We start from the raw sequence: 19,595 nt of genomic DNA, 5'->3' as shown, positions 1-19,595 counted from the left end.
TTACACACACACATACATACATACATACACACATACACACATTCAGCTTTATATATTAGATATGGAGTATAGCAGTAGGGTCTATTACAATGTATCAAAAGCCTCAAAGAGAAAAAGAGGACGAAAATAAAAAATGTCCATAAAGATTAAGATAAGGTTAAGATAACAAAAAAAACTGGTAACTGCTTCTATCTTCACTAAATATTGATCTCGCCAATGCTTTTTTAATTTGAACTGGATATTACTTGCCCTTTAAATTATCATGAATTATAAATTTACCTATTGTTCAAATAAGGTTTTTCTGTTACATGTTTTTTTGGCAATGTTTTTCTTCATATCACAATCTGTATTACAAATAAAGACTAGAAATCTTGTAATTTTCACATTGGCAATTAGGGCTTATTTAGACTCTAATTTGTTGTTTCCATAAACAACACATGTACATTAGCCACACTGCACAGATTCTGGGACCTCATCTTTTGTATTGAAGCATCTACATACACAGTAGTTAAAAGGGTCATTGCGGAAGTGAGAGGGAGCAGGATCAGATAAAAAACACCTATTGTGATCAGTGTGTATAGATAGTTACCTGTCATTGTAATCCTGCCTCTGCTGATAAGGAGTCTCCTGAAAATTCTTTTTGAAACAACAGGAAGTATAAGTCTAAGAAAAGCCTTAGTGGCCAGTGTTAGGGTATGTGCACACGTTGTGGATTTTGCTGCGGATCCGCAGCGGTTTTGATGCTGCGGATTCGCAGCAGTTTTCCATGCGTTGTACAGTACCATGTATGTTACACAGCAGCGCCTTAAAGGGAATCTGTCACCGGGTTTTTGCTACCCAATCTGATACCAGGATAATGTAGGGGAAGAGACCCTGATTCCAGTGATGCATCACTTACTGGGCTACTTAGTGTAGTTTTTATAATAGCATTGTTTTATCAGCAGGAAATTATCACCAGAGAACTACTTGACCTGCTGCCAAATAGTCCAAACCTGCCCCCACCACTGATTGGCAGCTTTCTGTGTACACAGTACATAGGCAGAAAGCTGCAATCAGTGGTGTGGGTGGGGGAATACACAGCTTAGGCTAGTTTCACACTAGCGTTAACTGCAATACGTCGCAAATGCGTCGTTTTTGCGAAACGCCGCATCCAGCAAAAGTTTTTGCTGGATACGTTGTTTCGTCATAGAGTAACATTAGCGACGCATTTGCGACGCATTTGCGACGCATTTCCAAACGGTGAATGCGTTTGGCGGCGTTTGGGCGTATGGTAGCGGTCCGTCGGGAGAAAAAAACGTTACATGTAACGTTTTTTGCTCCCGACGGTCCGCTTTTTCCGACCGCGCATGCGCAGTCGGAACTCCGCCCCCACTTCCCCGCACATCACAATGGGGCAGCGGATGCGTGGGAAATATGCATCCGCTGCCCCCGTTGTGCGGCGGAGACCACACTAGCGTCGGGAACGTCGGCCCGACGCGCAGCGACGGGTTGTTCCCGACGCTAGTGTGAAAGTAGCCTTAGCAATCATAGAACTGATAGATCTGCAGCAGATAAAACAGTTTTTTTTATCAAAAGTGCAGCAAGAAGCCCAGTAAAGTGAGTGATATACTGCTGGAATCAGGGTCTCTGCCCCTACATCATGCTGTTCTCAGATGGGGTAGCAAAAACCAGATGACAGATATGCTTTGATTTTTCTGTGCACGCTATTCATCTGCAATCGTTTTGTTTCAAAAAGGTTTGGTATGTCAGATAAAAATGTCACTGAAAATTACTTTTGTTTGTGGAAATAAAACTTTCCACATTTCCAGACATTTGGAGTTCTGAATTCTTTTTCGTGTTTTAAAAGAGCTAATCAAAAATGTATTTCTGGGATTTACTACATCCAGTAACCTGTAAAACAGTTTTTATGTGCCTGTAAGAAAAACTAAAGAAAAAAAAAAATCTTTTTTTTGTCTTTCCCATATGTAAAATCTTTTTATGACCTGGAGACTGGAAGGTTGAGAGCAAAGTTGGAAAACAATTTACCACCACATAAAAAGCTACGTTCTTCCTGTAGACCCCGTCACCCAGTTCATGTAGTCAAAGCTGAGCCTGAGACAGACTAAAGTCACACAAGCCTTCAGATATTTGCGGCAAGCTTTCCGGAGAGGAGAATGGATGGATAATAGCCTTTGTAACCCACTGATCCTTCTGTGATTAGCAGCGCCATGAAGCATGGAATACGATTAACCTCCCAGGCGCCAAACTCAAAGCTTTGCCACCCACATATACAAAGAACTTCAATAGCACTGTCGACAATCAGCAGAACTACTCAATTGCATGTTTTGACACATTTGCAAATGAAATGTCTATACTTTTTTACCTGTTGTGTATCGCCGATTCTAAACTGATAATCCAATTATTGCCATTTCATCACGTTATAATCAGAAATGAACATGGTATTACAAATAAGGCAGCCATAGTTTACATGGAGGAGGACAGATTGCACAAAATTCATTAATTTGTTCTAAAGAGTGGGTTCATCCTGTCAGATAGCGGCCGTACAATGACCGCCAATCGGCTTCATGTTTGGCAGACATGTCCTAGCTCGTTTAGATAGGCCAGCGCGCCCCCCATGCCTGCAAAACGATCGGTAATGAATCGTTCTATGTGCATAGATTGGAAGCCCCCCTATAAGAAATAAAATGGGAGTCTCATGGTGACACGAACCCTTCAATTTATTTATTATTGCCATGGGTCTTTTTGAGGTCTCTATGTTACAAAGGGTTAATTTCAGTAAGCACGACACGGGCAGGTTGTTCCAGTTCTAACCAGTTTTTCAGTGGTTCTTTTATCTCTATTTTCATTGGTTTAAATAAAAAGAGCGGGAAAAATTGCATCTATAAATAGCTGGCTCTACCTGAGCAGCTGGTCATTCTACAGGAGCTGCAAAAGAGTGAAGCACCAGCCCGTCCTCCTCTTTTTATGGTCATTGAATATGTTTTGCCGTGAAGTTTTGTTAGTGGGAAAATCGCCAGCCCTGCTATATTTGGTGTTATTTATTTATTTATAATATTACGGTTCTTTATTAAAATCATTTATGTAAATCTTAATAAAGCTTTACAGCCAATTTATAGTCCAAAGACTATTACTGTGTCTTCGTGTTTTTATTGGTTAGCTAAATTGGGTTTTGTGTCACCATGTCATTGTTCCCAGCTGCTGTTTATACAGAGTGATGTGCTAGCGAAAAGAAGTCGGCGCGTCGGGCGATGTGCCCGCTGTTTACAGTGGCCGTTTAATGGGAAACGACCATTCTTAGGTACGCACGTTCACGGTAATTAGCCATTGTACATGCATCGTAAGTTGACCATACACATTATATTAAGAGGGTTATCCAGCAGGCAAAAAATATTTTTACATGCCTCGTTCTCAAAATATTAGTGCTGATCTCGGCAGATTAGGGGTATTATCTATCTAAGGCTACGTTCACATTTGCGTTGCGTCGGGCGCAGCCGCGGCGACGCATGCGTCATGCGCCCCTATATTTAACATATGGACATGCGTTGTCTAGTGTTTTGTGACGCATGCGTCATTTTTGGCGCAACTCAGGGCGCAGACAACGCTGCAAGATGCAGTTTTTTGGCGTCAAAAAAATGAACGCATGCGTCACAAAACGCTGCGTTGTGCATGCGTTGCATCGCCGACGCTGCGCACAACAACGCAAATGTGAATGTAGCCTTACAGTGGTTGTCTGATCTTAGGCTACAAATCTGCAGTCACTCTATGGGCGCTGTGAGAACTCTCCGGTGCCAATGCTGGAAGCAAGTGGTCATGTGACTGCAATAATTTGATTTGCATACTCCCAGCCACATTCCCACTAGACTTTGTCCAGAGCCGAGATCACTATACTTGCATTGAAGCCGTTCCCATCTAGTCTGCATGTGACCGCATGTACGCAAATCACATACCCGCCGCCAGCACCCGAGAATTCTCACAGTGTGCAGTGCGTTCGATGTGGGAATTCACAAGTTTGCATTCACATAGACCTGTAGCCTAAGGCCGGACAACCCCTTTAATCCAAAGGCCTCACATTAATGCCTGCTCTGACAAGGACTGTACCCAAACTTAGCCTTTATATACTGTTTGTTCATTGCCCTTTTTTATCCATGATTCCTTGAATACACATCTGTTTCTGAAAGATGAGACTATTCCCCATGGTCTAGGGATCTGCTATCACTCATGGTCTTACAATTTTATTGTTCCATAATGCTTTATACAAGGACAGCGAGCCAGAGGTTCTGCATGGTCTAGGGGCTATACTGCCTGTATGCCTCTAGTCTTTGGACAGCGTCCTCCTACTGTGGTCCACTTGGTAGAACAATGGTGTCTTCCACTATTTGGATAATGTTACGGGACTACTGTGGCCGGGAACTGGCTGCAGCGAGCAGGTGACTTGAACAGCGCCTTATCGGGTATCTCTCTGATGGCGGGATATTCAAGTATGGCACATTTTGGTGTTTTCGCAGAATCGAAGTGAGGTGAAAAATTGTATTTGGTTCCGAACAAACCCCTTTAATATAGTTGTATATATGTGTTTGTCCTATTAATATTCAAGAAGTGGGTAGTATGGCAGTATGGCTGCTCCCCGGCAGTTCATCAGGTAATACATTCACTTTAAGATACGAGAATTTATAGAAAAAAAATAAAATAAAAACAATTACTATGCTAACAAAATGATTTTTACTAGTCCCAGCTTGGTAATATTTTTTGGGAAATGGAAGTAGCAGTAAGAGCTGTCACAGGTCACACTTGACCGGTTTAAAGTGCAAATGAACTGGCAGCTGTTGCACAATGATAATTCTTAGACGTCATTTCAGAAAATGTAGAGGGAATGCTCCAGTGCCCTTCCTTCATTAGATCTGTAAATCTTTGCCGTGCACTGACTAATATAATCACAGGTCACGCATCTCATTTGTAAAACATCTTAGCCTTTGCAGACAATGTAGTGTAATTAATATATATCATTATCTGGCCCCTGTACATTTGTAAAATGCTTGGCACAATGCTTATGAAAAATGCATCTTATTAGTATTGTTATTACCTGCTGTGATGAGAGCCATTAACTCTATTAGCTATTGTTAAAAGGCCTTCAAACAACGACTCAAGGATCTCCTTCAGGGGTGAACGCCAATGGTTGTGGTTATGGGGTTGAAATACAGTTCAGCAATTGTGTTTGTGGCTTTCGTTGCTCCCTCTCCTGTCATTGGGAATGCTGAACCAGTAGGGGATCCGCCATAAATGTACGTCATTAGCATCTGAGGTTGCTGTAATTCTACCACAATTAGTGTATATAGATCTATGCTACCAATATAAGACATGATCTCTGAATAGGTGATTATATCCTTTATCTATATACTCTATCAGTAGAGAAGGTTTACAGTATCATACAAGCTGTGTCTCCTGTTGAAGTGACAATATCTCTTATATTTTAGTCCCTTCTATTGTCTCAGACAATCTGCTAATTACGGAGACACCAACCATTTTCTATGATTATCCACTGCTGTATTTATAAACAATAATATTAAAAAGAGAGTATTATTTATTGATTACTATAGACATTCTTCTAAATCACTCTTCTTCCCGGATTTGACATCACGTATAGTCAACACATTACCTCAGATGGAATACAACAAGGCTCACTAACGTCATCTTTATTGACAGTTGTTAGCAGCAACAGCACATATGTTTATCTGTTTATTTAGTTTTTTTGTGGTGTGTTTTGGGTGGTGGCTTTGGTAGGGATACCTTTTAGGGTTCTTAGGGTCAGTCTACATTGAGCGGGGGAGCCATATCGTATCCCAGGGTGCCAACCTCCGCAGCAAGGAAGGGATTCCATTAGGGTGAGGCACGCCTATCTTCCCTAGCCTTTTCCTTATTAGCTATTATCTATATTCAATTATTTGTACTCGACGACTATCTGATCCTATTTGTGGGTTCCCTGCCATTGGTTGCTTGGTATGTGTGCTTTCTAGTTCAATATTTTAATTATTATCATTAAAGAGTACTTTTAGGTCTTTCTTGTAATTTCTTGGTTTTTCCTCTTGATACTAGACCTAGGCCATCTTTTTTGTTTTTTTTCTGTTTGAAGACTTCCATTGAAGGAGAACTCCCCACCTCTCGTGGCAGCCTGTTCCACCTATTGATCACTTTCACATTTTTTTTCTAATATCTAATCTGTATCGTCTCCCTTTCAGTTTAATTCCATTGGAGAAAACTTATCTGTACCTTCTATTAATTTGAAATAAAAATTATTGGATTTTAAATCACCAAGTGCTGGACTTCAAACTATCATTGGACTTGTGTCTTCTTTCAACTTTAAAACTAAGATCTGGCACAAAAAAGTTTGAAAAAAGATTATTTGTCCATCCTGACATTAAATTTCAAAGTAAGTACACCAGCTTCATTATGTCTTGGAAATCTCTTTAATTATGTGTGCATTTTGTATTGTGAAATCTAGTGACAGATCTACTTTAAATATCCTGAACATAAAAAGAATGATGACCACTGATGACATTGCAGCATTCTTACGTTTTCTTCACCCGTAGATGAACATATTATCATTTTATCATAATAAACCTCACCCTGTTAAGGTAGAAATTAATGATAGTTTTGCTACTGGAGATGATGCTGTTATGGAGCCTGAGATACATTATTATAATAATTCATGGTAACAGCTTATTGTCCTGCTGCTCTTTACTCAGATGATACTTCTATGTAGAGTGCAATTTTCCAGATTATCAATGTTTTTTAAATTGACCATTTTTAGACTTCACTATTCAGAGAAGACACAGTAATATTGACTTTGCAGCAAATTCACAGTCATTTCTGTCTGGAGCGAGCACCAACACAAAGAAAGAAATCCCATTGAAATAAATTGCTATTACGATTATCATAAAGGACCGTGCACTCTCACTTAGAGACACACAGGTATTAACAGAACAGAGTGAAATGTGAGTGATACTTGACTACATGACCCTCCTGTAGAAGGTATAACTAGGCAGCAGAAGGAACATTTCATTCATACTGACTATAGGTGCCACATTATTACGACTTTTTTGTTGTTGCTCTTGTAAAATTAGTCAGTAGGACAAAGACAGACATCACATAGAAGCGTTAACTAAAAGCACTTACGGAAGTTACTCATAACATCTACAGTGATTTTTAACATTAGGACATTTATGAGTCAGATCTGAGAGAAGAAAATGAATTGTGAATCACAAAGTACTAGCTTTAATACTTGGCTGCGTCTCAAGAACGACTGACCGCACAGAGAGTACCTAGCAGAGTCAACTCCATAGCACTGCGCAGGAATGTGAAGCCTTGTGTAACGCCATGGTCTCTATGGTGAATATTTCATTGTTAGCACATGAATCATTTTCCACATTTTGGAATGCGTATCCCATTTCATTTTTTTTTCACTTTTTTTTAATGCAACATGATTTTGAATTTACTAAAAGTGAACGAGCTTTACCTATACATGACAATGTGAAAAATCGGAAAATTGCAAAGTAAAGGCTTCTCGGCTCTGTATTGCCAAAGTACAGGCTGTACTGCACCGTGCTTACCGTATATTCTGCTCACAGCACCTACCATGCATTAGATGATTAGACGCTTGCTGGAAGTGCCAGTCAACAATAAAACCTGCATTGGATATTATGCCCCTTGTAATATACTGGGTATAAAGTGCAGAAAATTTCTACACATTCTACACAATTTCTCCATTTGGATCCTTCAAACGGAACCTGGAAACCCATCTCTTCAAAGAAGCTTACAACCTGTAATGACCACACGGCCACCTCAACACCGTCGGAGCTACTGCAACCCCCGACCTACTGTCTCCTTCCTCACCATCCTGTAGAATGTAAGCCCGCAAGGGCAGGGTCCTCTTCCCTCCGTATCAGCCTGTCATTGTTAATTTGTTTACTATAAGTGATATTTGTATTTTGATGTAACCCCTTGTCATGTACAGTACCATGGAATTAATGGTGCTATATAAATAATAATACTAAAAATACACATAAATAATTCCTATCCAAGGTAATCAGAATTGGAAAGTCCTATCCACACTTTTTCGGAAAAATAATCATGGATGTTGAGAAGTGCCGCAGATATCCAGATTTACAATCTGTCTTATCCATTGTGGTTTTCATGTGGACTTTTTTATGATTTTTTTCAGTGTAATGAAATAAAAAATAATTGCACCATTAGAATCAATAAGATCCGTAATCAATAACAATTCACTTTTCTCACTATGGACTTAAAGTACAATCATGACCTGGTTTTGTTTATCCTTTTAATGCAAGATAATTGATAAGTGTGAACCCCGCTTTACAAGTAGCCTCTTGATGCAGTCTCTACTACTGCAATGCAGCTGTGTGTCACACAGCACTGATGGCTGAGCGAGGAGGGGGCTGTCAGCAATCTTGGCCCCTTACATTCTAGCTGATCAAGCAGCTATGGGAGAATGTGGACATAGCATGGCTCTTAATGCATATCCTGCCCGCACTGTCACTGCACTCAGTTTATACAGGATGCAGTGGTTTATTATCACAGCTAATGAGAACATGGTCTGCAGAGAAAGCTCAGACAAGCCACCGCTGTCAATCACCAGTGAGGAAGGCGGGGCAGGCAAAAAAGTGGGAGGAACGGTGCACCGTGCCCCCCCGAACACGCCAAGGCTGCACTGAGCAGCCCAATTTACATGTTTGATTTTCTGCAGAATGGAGGCGGCGATTAGACTAAGTCACTAAAGGTGAGATTTCATAGGTGCTATATCCTTCCATAATATATCCTTCCATTTAGATATATGGTAGAATTCCCATTTACCACTCTTCCTACTCAGTGTTCAACTTGGGATGACTCTTCGTCAAACCGCTGAGTAGTCCAAATAGAAGTATCCAAGACACCGGAGTTATCCTACAAGTTTACTATCAAGTTGTTTAAAATACACAAAAGTGTGCCAAGATTTTGGTTTGAAAGTAAAAATTGATCTAAAGGTAGGAAACCAAGAGGTGTTATAGAGTTACAGAAAAGTGTCTAATTATATCATCTAGCACTAGTCACAGTGACAAATTTTGTAAATTTTCAGACTGTCTAGTCTAAATTTTCATCATCTCGATATTTGACAGGATTAATTAATCTGCGCCACTGTCTATCCACGCACCATCCCTATTTAACCCTTGTCAGGCTGCATAATTTTACAACCTTAACAGGCTGCATAGGTACAATTGTACCTTCACATATACCTCCACTGTGGGAAGACTTTACTTGGTTTCAGAAACTAAAGTTCATTCAGCTACAAATGTTATGCTGATATCTATTGTTCAGTGTTGTTACTGGTCACTTATGTTGCTGTCAATTAAGTTAATTCAAACTGGGAGTGGCTTCTACTTGTCTTCCTGCCTCCCTCCTCTCATTAGCCATTTTGCTGTTCATCTCATTGCTGTGAGCACACATTTCTAGGCTTGTGAAGTCTTCAATTTCTTGGAAACGAAGGTAGGAAAGTCTCACAGCATCTAACAGCCAGTTATACCTTTATTCTCATTATGTGGGGACAGAACAGTCAAATTGTCTTTCAGCCTGGACTTGGCTTACATATATTTTGTATGAAACTTATCACTATAGGTATAATTTTTATACGAAAAATGGATAATAATTAGTATCTATATATTGTTTTACGATGTTTTATTTATATTCAGCACAAAATACGAAGCCAAAATTCATCTAGCAAGTCATCATGAGTGATAGTAATGCTGGATCTAGTTTCCGCCATAATCCAAGAAAACGTGTTTGCAGGTTAGTATAATTTTGTGAAAAGCCAATAATGTAGTATTTCGGAAAATTATTTATTTTACATTTTTTCATATTTACAGATTTACGTCTGACGAAATAATGCGAATGCTAGAAGAATCTGATTCTGAGCATGAGGATGAACCATATGTTGCATCTGATGATGAAAACTATGTACCACAAGTGGATGTTACTGAAGAAGATTCAGACATTGAACAAGAAATGGTCATAGAGCATGAAAATGAATACGAATCAGACGAAAGTGTTGAGGATGATTCTGTGCCTCAAAGTGCAGGCGACATTTGGACTGCTAAGGATGAAACTCAATGGTGCAGTAATCCACTGCCAAATGCACAAACAAAATCTCGTAATGTCCTACGACAAAGAGGTGGCCCTGCAGCAATCAGCAACCTATATACAGCAAAAGAGCTATTCAAGTCCATCATGACTCCCGAGATGTGTGACATCATATTACGGGAAACGAATCGAAAGGCCAAGAGAGTTTGTGATGCTTACAACAACGAACTGGTACAACGTTTTCCTGATTCTTCCAAACGGCCACCACAAAAAACATTCAAGCAATTTACTGAAACTGAACTTCATGCATTTTTGGGCATACTGATTGCTGCTGGTGTGCACAGAGCCAACAAAGAGAATCTGGAGGAAATGTGGAATGTTGCTGCTCTGCCTCTTATACGTGCAGCCATGTCTCGTGACCGCTTCAAGATGATACTCAGATTTATCAGGTTTGACAACGAAAATACACGTGCAGAACGTGTGCAAACAGATAAAGCTGCACCAATACGGGACATCTGGACAATGCTGAACAGTAATCTGGAGAGAGCCTACAAGCCATATCATTGTATCACCGTCGACGAGCAATTATTTCCATTTAGAGGTCATACTAAATTTACCCAGTATATACCTTCAAAACCAGCTAAATATGGCATAAAGATTTTCTGGGCTTGTGACTCATCAAATGCCTACCCTTTACAAGGTCAGCTCCACACTGGGAAACCAACTGATGGTCCTCGACAAGTAAACATTGGAGAACGAACAGTATTGGACCTAGTGAGCTCGTATAAAGGCTCTGGAAGAAATGTCACCACCGATAACTTCTTTACAACCATGGAACTAGCTAAGGTATTGAACTCCTGGAACATGACACTAGTTGGTACAGTAAGAAAAAACAAAAGGTTCCTACCTAGCAACATGCAGCCTGCCAAAGAAAGGCCTGTAAACTCGACAAATTTTGCCTACAATCATGATGCAACAGTCTGTTCATATGTACCAAAGAAGAACAAATCAGTCGTGCTTCTATCATCTATGCACATGACGGGAGAAGTTGAAGAGACACTAGCAGCCAAGCCAGAGATAATAAAATACTACAACATAACAAAAGGTGGCGTTGATGTTATGGATAAAATGTTGGGAGAGTACACTGTGAAACGACGAACATCACGTTGGACTTTGGCATTTTTCTACAATATGATTGATGTCAGTGGGTTAGCATCCTACATCATCTACAGAGAACACAATCCAAGCTTCAGGGCAAAGGATCAACGAAGAAAGTTCCTGAAAGATCTCGCAAATCAGCTGTGTATGATTGCAATTGAAGATCGTAGTACAAACAAAATGATAATGAGAAACCATTTTCTTCGAGGTGCAGTAGAAATGGTGCTTGGACGATGCATTGTGGTAGCATCGCAGCCAGCAGCTGGCCCCAACATACCTCTTGGTAGTCGTGGACCCTCCCCTGTTGTTGGTAGTTGCTATGTCTGCAGAGACCTGAGGCGAAAACAACGCAAGACTAGAAAGTCTTGTGTGGTTTGTGTGAAACCCATTTGCGATGAACACTCTGTAGCAAAGCCAACATGCATTACTTGCAAAGAAAATCAATAAAAAAAAGTTTCTTACATTTTCTTTTATAATGTAAATGAACAGTTTTTTACTTGTTTATAATAGTTAAATAGCATTATCATTAAAAAAAAATTTATGCTTTTTCCCTTGCATTATCTTCATTCAAAATATATGAGGTACATTTGTACCTATGCAGCTTGTTATGGATGCAAAAAGATCTCGACCCCTTATCTCGGAAGCGGGTGGAGATATTTTATTGAAATTTGGCCAATATATTCTGGACCAAAAATGTAGAGATGTCACGAAATTTCAGCCCTCTACGTCTTTTCAAAAAAAAGTTATTGCAATTTTAAAACGGAATAGTTACAATTGTACCTATTCAGCCGGATAAGGGTTAATCTCCGACTGACAGATACTGTACATTCCCTTTTTAGTTGTCAATAGATTTGACAGTAATACAAATTAATAGAAAAAATGTCCAGTTGTACAAGATGTAGGTGTAACGTAAACTATCACAGCGCCAGACTGTGTGCGTCCTCAGGGATATACCCAGTCATCCACAGAGCATTATGTATAAGATTAAACAGGTATCATACATATTTACAGGCTACTATTCCATTACGCTAAATAACACCCACCCTAAATGTGCTCATATATTTCACATCCATAGAGTCATCTAAATGGAGCTACAACAGGCGTAGTGACATCCCACCAACTATGTCATCCTTGCATATTCTGGAATACAGCTTGATTACTCCATTAAAGCCTGAATACAGAAACAGTATCTATGTGTGAATCCTCCAGGGGCTGCATCAGATCACTGAGCTAAAAATAAAATGTTCATGAGGAGCCTGGGTCTAGGGGTTTATTCACTCTACTGCCAGATCAGGACAGTGCGCCGTGCATGGCAAACTGCGGATCTAGCATATACCAAAGTGTGACTGCCATGGATGAGGCTCTAGTAACAAACAGCATGCAACCCACGCAGGAAAGAGGTTTATTCTCACTAATCATAGAAATCCTGGTATATCTCCAGCTATTTTATGTTCTTCTTCTTGTACATGAAGGGTTAGTAGTGATCAATGAGTGGAACAGGCTGCCACGAGAGGTGATGCGTTCTCCTTCAATGGATGTCATCTGTCTGTGATGATTTAATGAATCCTGATTCCTGCGTTGAGCAGGGGGTTGGAAACGATGATCCTGGAGGTCCCTTCCAACTCTAACATTCTACGATTCTATGAGGGTACCTGACATTGTGTGACCTGTGCTTCACCAGGATGGAGTGTGGTGGGCATTTACCTATTGGTGTCTGCACAGTTCTACTTATTTATGGCCACATCCATTGATCGAATTCTATTTTGGTATTTGTTAGCCATCTTGTGATTTATATATATTATTATTGCTACTATTACTACTGACACTATTGGTTAGCCTTACAGCGTGACCACACTGCCATAAATAATATTAATGGGGTGTTTTTACATTTTCTATAGTTGTCTTGTATTTCCGTATAGTTTTTTTTTTTTAATAAAGGACACATTTTTATATTATGGTTATATGTTTATTCATTTTGGATATTATTTTGCCACTGAGTAATTGCAGAATTTTTTTTTCGTTTTACATATAATGTTAGCATATAATGAAATTCCTCCCCTATTTTATAACACTGATGTCCGACCATGTCGTCAGGGGTCTTTATGCCCCCTTCTGTCATGAGTCTTAGGTGTGGGTACTCGATGCTTCAAAGGACTCTATCAGTAGGAAATGAGTTTTCAAATAAAGCATAGGCGCTCGGTGCCCTTAGCATGGCCAAACACATGAGTACTCCTTCCCACTTACTTGTTTTCCATCTATCTCCACCCTCTTCCTTGATTGCCAGGTTTAACTTTATAAAGAGTATGGTAGAGATAGATGGAGAACAAGTAGGTGGGAAGGTGCACTAAACTGCTCGGCCATGGTAAGGGTGCACAGAGCGCCTGTGCTTGATTTGAACAGACATTTTGTGCCTATGGACTACCTTTAAATTTAGTTACAAATATATTAAATAAAAATGAAAGCAGATTAGAATCATGTATGTCAATACATGAATAAAAATGTTGTGCAACACGGCCAACAAATGAGATGACACATGGTAGCCACAGGCACCTACTTTTTAGAAGATGGATTCTATTTTAAAGGGAACCTGTCACCACATTTGACCCATCTAAACTATTAATATGGGCATTCAGGTTATAGACTGTTGAGGAGAGTGATGCCTGTATGTCTCATATCAGATGCTTTATTGGTGAGAAATCATCTTTTATCACTTTATATAAATGACCTTTTCCAGGCTATGGGGAGGATGCTGTTCGGAAGATAAGTCTGCCTCCAGAGCTTATTTTATATAGAAGGAGGAGTTACCAGTGTGAGGCAAGTAACTAACACAGAACAGGAGAAATTAACTTTGTTTTCTTACAAACACATTTTATAGCTCTCTGAGCTCTTCTGTATTACAACAATATTGCAGCCTGTCTGCCTGTGAGATGGAAACTGAGAGAAACCTGCAGATGTGTCAGGTAATCACACACAGCTCTCCGAGATCAGGATAGCAGAGAGCGGCCATTACACTTGTAACTATTACCGTACTCATCACACTGGTAACTCCCCCTTCATGTAAAATAGGCTCTGGGGGGGCAGAGTTATCTTCCAGGCCACGTTCGCCCCGTAGCCTGGAAGAGGTCATTTATATAAAGTGATAAAAGATGATTTATCCATATCGAGGCATCTGATATGAGGCATACATGGATCACTCTCCTTAGCAGTTTATAACCTGTATGCCCATATTAATAGTGAGATGATGGATTAAACAGACGGTCAAGAAAGCCATGTCTACATGATCTGAGGAAGAAAATAGAAAATGATCTGTTGTCTTGTACCCCTGCGGATCATTTAGCAATGTATACAACATACAAACTATGACCCTAGAAAGACGCTGGTACATAAAATCAGCATTTCATTTACTGCGAAGCTACAACTGACAATGTCAGTGCTGCAAAACACAAACACCCACATGCACATAATTACCCATACGTTTCAAGATTTTTTAAATTATTAATTTAAAAAGGGGAATACTTTATTTAAAAAGGGCTTGTCCAGATAGCGGATGAAAAGAAGTGCAGGAATTAAGATTGTAAAAATCAAAAACAGTTTTACATTTCCTATAAAATAATAGATCAATCTGTTTTCCTGCAGAACAGAACTGCTTGTTAACTGTGAAATGGAGATCTGGCATAATGTGTCCCTCCAGTCTCAGGGGCCTATCCAAACTACAAGTGCATACATTCCTGATACAAAGGCTCTGGAAGATTATCCAGAGCCTTTATTAGTACTTCTATGATTGGCATAAAGGCAGATTATTGCAATTATTACAAGCCATGTCTCTTCATTCCCAGTACAAGCCCCTGACGTGAGACAATGCTATGGATAGCCTTCCAGACATCACTAATGCAAACTACTTTAGGAATCAACCTTACTGAAAATGCTGCATAAACAACCAAGAAATGATTCACTTGTTAGATCAATCAACCTTTGTAGTGGCCAAGGGCTATCACTCAGGTACAGGACAGATTATTTCCAGCCCTGCTCCAACATTAATAATGGATCTACTGCAACCAAGCCGGGCGTATCTTTTACAGCGACCTGAATGGAAACTCTAAGATAAGGAATCGGAGCCCTAAATGGATTTACTTCCCGTAGCAGCTACCCAAATGTAATGCACCGTCCATAAATGTATTTTATATACAGTCCCACTATCCATAATGCCCACATTATATAATATATGCATCTGATAAATCTAATTTCTGTGAGGTCTAACAGGCGTTCACGGTGTATTCAGAGGGAGGATTCATCAGTCTGCATTCAGTTCATTAAATATTAACCCTCCACATATGTTTACTATGTTCAATACATTTTTTATCTAGTTACATCTTCCTAGTGTCTCAGATCTGCATAATATTATTTTACTGCAGCGATTCTTGATTACAATTCAAGATCCCTTTTATTACGAGAAAGCCTGGCACCTTCACTGGTAACAATTCAGGTCCATCATAAAATCTGCTCCACATTAATCCTTCTAGAAACACACATGGAAATACATTCTGTTCAAGAGCAAACAGAGGATAACAAATTGGCATCTGTAGGGTAGCACAATCCTTAAGGATAAAGTAACTGCAAAGTAACCTGAACTTTCCACAGTACTGCAGCATTCAGGAATTTTGTTTACTGGCAAATGAATGTAAAATAAAGGCCAAAAAGTAAAATAGAAAAAAGGTAAGACCTTGATGCAAACCCAACACTGTTCTGGTCACTGCCTCCACAACGTTGTGCAACCTGTAGGCGGTTAATTTTGGGGAAGCAGAAGAACAGATAAGAATATTTTGCTGACTTGCTTAACATAGCTATTAGTGATGAGAAACCCATGCTCGAATAAGGGGTTATCCAAGCTTGCTCGGGTGCTAACCAAGTGACTTCAGCATGCTTGAAAAATATGTTTGAGTCCCCGTGGCTGTTTGACAGCTGCAGCCTAACAAACTGGCAATCCCTGCATGTATTGCGGCTGTCGAACAGCTGTGAGACATGCAGGCGCTGGGACTCGAACAGAAGTGAGACACGCAGGCGCGGGGACTCGAACAGAAGTGAGACATGCAGGCATGGGGACTCGAACAGCCATGAGACATGCAGACAGGGGGACTTGAACAGCCGTGAGACATGCAGGCGTGGGGACTCAAACAGCCGTGAGACATGCAAGCGCGGGGACTCAAACAGCTGTGAGACATGCAGACGCGGGGACTCGAACAGCTGTGAGGCATGCAGACGCGGGGACTCGAACAGCTGTGAGGCATGCAGGCATGGGGACTCGAACAGCTGTGAGACATGCAGGCGTGGGGACTCGAACAGCTGTGAGAAATGCAGCCATAGGGACTCGAACAGCCGTGAGAAATGGAGCCATAGGGACTCGAACAGCTGTGAGACATGCAGGTGCGGGGACTCGAACAGCTGTGAGGCATGCAGACGCGGAGACTCGAACAGCCGTGAGACATGCAGGCATGGGGACTCGGACAGCTGTGAGACATGCAGGCGTGGGGACTCAAACAGCTGTGAGAAATGCAGCCATAGGGACTCGAACAGCCGTGAGAAATGGAGCCATAGGGACTCGAACAGCTGTGAGACATGCAGGCGCGGGGACTCAAACAGCTGTGAGACATGCAGGCGTGGGGACTTGAACAGCCATGAGACATGCAGACACGGGGACTCGAACAGCCTTGAGACATGCAGGTGCAGGGACTCGGACAGCCGTGAGACATGCAGGCGCAGGGACTCGAACCGCCGTGAGACATGCAGGTGCGGGGACTCGAACAGCTGTGAGACATGCAGGCGCGGAGACTTGAACAGCTGTGAGACATGCAGGCGTGGGGACACGAACAGCCATGAAGCATGCAGGCGCGGGGAATCGAACAGCCGTGAGGCATGCAGGCGTGGGGACTTGAACAGCCGTGAGGCATGCAGGTGCGGGGAATCGAACAGCCGCGAAGCATGCAGGCGTGGGGACTTGAACAGCCGTGAGACATGCAGGCGTGGGGACTTGAACATATTTTTCAAGTACGCCAAAGATTTTCGGATAGCACCCGAGCTTGCTCGGATAACACCTTATTCGACCACGTTCGTTCATCACTAATACCTACCCTACTACAGAATTCTTTGAGTCTCCCCAGCATGCCATGTAGAAATCTGCCAAAAATCAGTATGGTGTGGAGGTCTAAGGGGCTTAATTAGAAAAGGCTCTTTTATAAATTCTCTATTATTTCCAATGTGCAAGTGTGGAGTGTTTTGTGGATTTACTGGATATAGTACAATGCAGTAGCCAATATATATATATATAGAGAGAGAGAGACTAAGAGCACTTGTGTGTTCGAAACGCGTACAGTTTATACAGGCACTCTCCTTCCGGTATACCCGGTTTTGTATGTCTTATAGCCTATTTTTATTTTAAATGAATACTATTAAAGCTAAGTGATTTTATCTCTTGGAGCTGGATTCCCTTTTTTCCACAGTAGCCAATATATACATGTAACAGCTATTGGAACCATTGCTGGTTGTCAGATATCTTTATATTTATTATTTTATTAGGCAATGATTTACCATCTTTGGGTCCTATCTAATGCTCTGTTTATATCTACTCTCAGAGCGTTTGTTGCAGATTTTGTAAAAAAAAAAAAATGGAGAGCAAAATAGCGCTGTAGGCTGCTTTGTTTTGTCTGAAGAAGGGATGGACACTATCAGAGAAACCGGCAGTATCATATTACAGTCAATTGGTTCCCTCGACTTTTGGTGTCAATCTACTAACTGTCATAATTTTTTTTTAATTACTCTACAATTGTAGCAGAACAATGGAAATGAAAAGCCCAGATGTGAACAGAGCCAAAGAGATAGTAACATAGGGAGTCAACTTTAAAGATTTTGAGTGTCCATCATAATATCAGTAGTCGTTATATTAATATAACAAGATAGTTTGTTATCACATCCCGAGACAGCAGAGAAACAGCAAAGTTTGGGAATTTAACAACATAAACTATCTCAAAAAGTAAAATACTAATACAGTATCATGAATATAGTACTTACGATCAAGTCCATTGATGTATCGCATTGTAATTTCACAGTGACCCCATACAGCGCTGACAATAGGGTAAAGTTTTTTCCCTTTAAGTCCTCTGAAGGCAACTCCTAAATATTGTCCATCAACAATGAAGCTAAGAGTTCCCTCATCCATGTCTAACACTACTAGCAAAGAGTCTGGGAGTACAAATGCTTCATCAGGTTCCAGAAAAGCTGGATATGTAACACCAGGTTGGTTTTTACAGTTGTAATAGAGTTTGTTTCGTCCTAGGTCCCAGCCCCAAGACTCACTATTGCTTCCTACCAATGAAGTATATCCAACTGAATGTAAAGGGGCATCAGCAGTAGCTACCCCCACAACGGCATGCGTTCCTCTTTGTCTTGTAGGCCAATGAATTTGCCAAACGTGAAGGCCTCTTGTGTAGCCAACTTTTCCTCTGATGCAGTCTGTACTTTGTGCAACTGGGTGCCGGTGGAACGTCAGACGGTCGTCCTCCTTCACGAAGATATTCAAAGACCGGTCCTCATTGTTCCAAGCATGTTTGTGCTGAAATTCCATAGTAGCCACGGGCATATCCAGCAGCATATCTAGCCTAGCAGGTTTACAAAAGTCAGGGCCCCTCAGTTCTCTTTTGACTGGTCTATAAGGGGGGTCCCGTACATCCACAGACTTTATACTCCCTGAGATCTTCTGACCCATTTCTCGTCTATGGGTTGATAAAAAAAGGGACAGGGTAGGGGAAAAGGAAGATGTTCCTTTGTTTCCTTCTGTTACCTCATTAAAAAATGTATATTGAAGCCAGTTACTTGTGCACCACAAGCAGCCGATGTAGACCCTCAGCAGTCCAGCAATCTTCTGCAAAGCTTTTCCTGGAAGAAATGAGAACAATATATTAGTTCAGGACGAATGACATAAGTGAGTTTGTACATAAAATCAAGTTTCTCAGCCTTGGACCTTATGTTCCTAAACATTGTCTATCTGATATGCGTATAATGTGTTGCCAATTATTAATTTCTCCATTCACAGTTGTTACATAAAACTGATTCCATGCTTAATCCAGGAAGCCTGGAAAGAACAAGTCTAACATCTGAGAACTGCAAGAGCAAGGGAGATTGTTACAAAGCACAGCATATCATACTATAAATGCTCCTCAGACTCCAGAGGAAGGTACTGTACCATGTAGAAAGCAAAGACTTAATGAAATATGTTTTGGTTCAATTTTGTGCCGAATGTGTACTGTAAAAACAAGCGAAAA

General features: G+C 40.8%; 1 protein-coding gene across 1 annotated transcript in view; it reads right to left on the bottom strand.

The window, feature by feature from the left end:
* The window catches only part of SPSB4 (splA/ryanodine receptor domain and SOCS box containing 4), a 200,966-nt gene that overhangs the window by 93,185 nt on the left and 88,186 nt on the right, over positions 1-19,595 (bottom strand). The window contains exon 2 of the mRNA XM_077290853.1: positions 18,346-19,209. Coding sequence (XP_077146968.1) covers positions 18,346-19,039 — 694 coding nt within the window. The 5' untranslated portion in view covers positions 19,040-19,209. The remainder of the gene's footprint in view (positions 1-18,345; positions 19,210-19,595) is intronic.

Source organism: Ranitomeya variabilis, chromosome 2 (genome assembly GCF_051348905.1).
Source record: "Ranitomeya variabilis isolate aRanVar5 chromosome 2, aRanVar5.hap1, whole genome shotgun sequence".
In the NCBI taxonomy this organism is placed as follows: domain Eukaryota; kingdom Metazoa; phylum Chordata; class Amphibia; order Anura; family Dendrobatidae; genus Ranitomeya; species Ranitomeya variabilis.
This window is presented reverse-complemented; position numbering and strand designations above follow the sequence as displayed.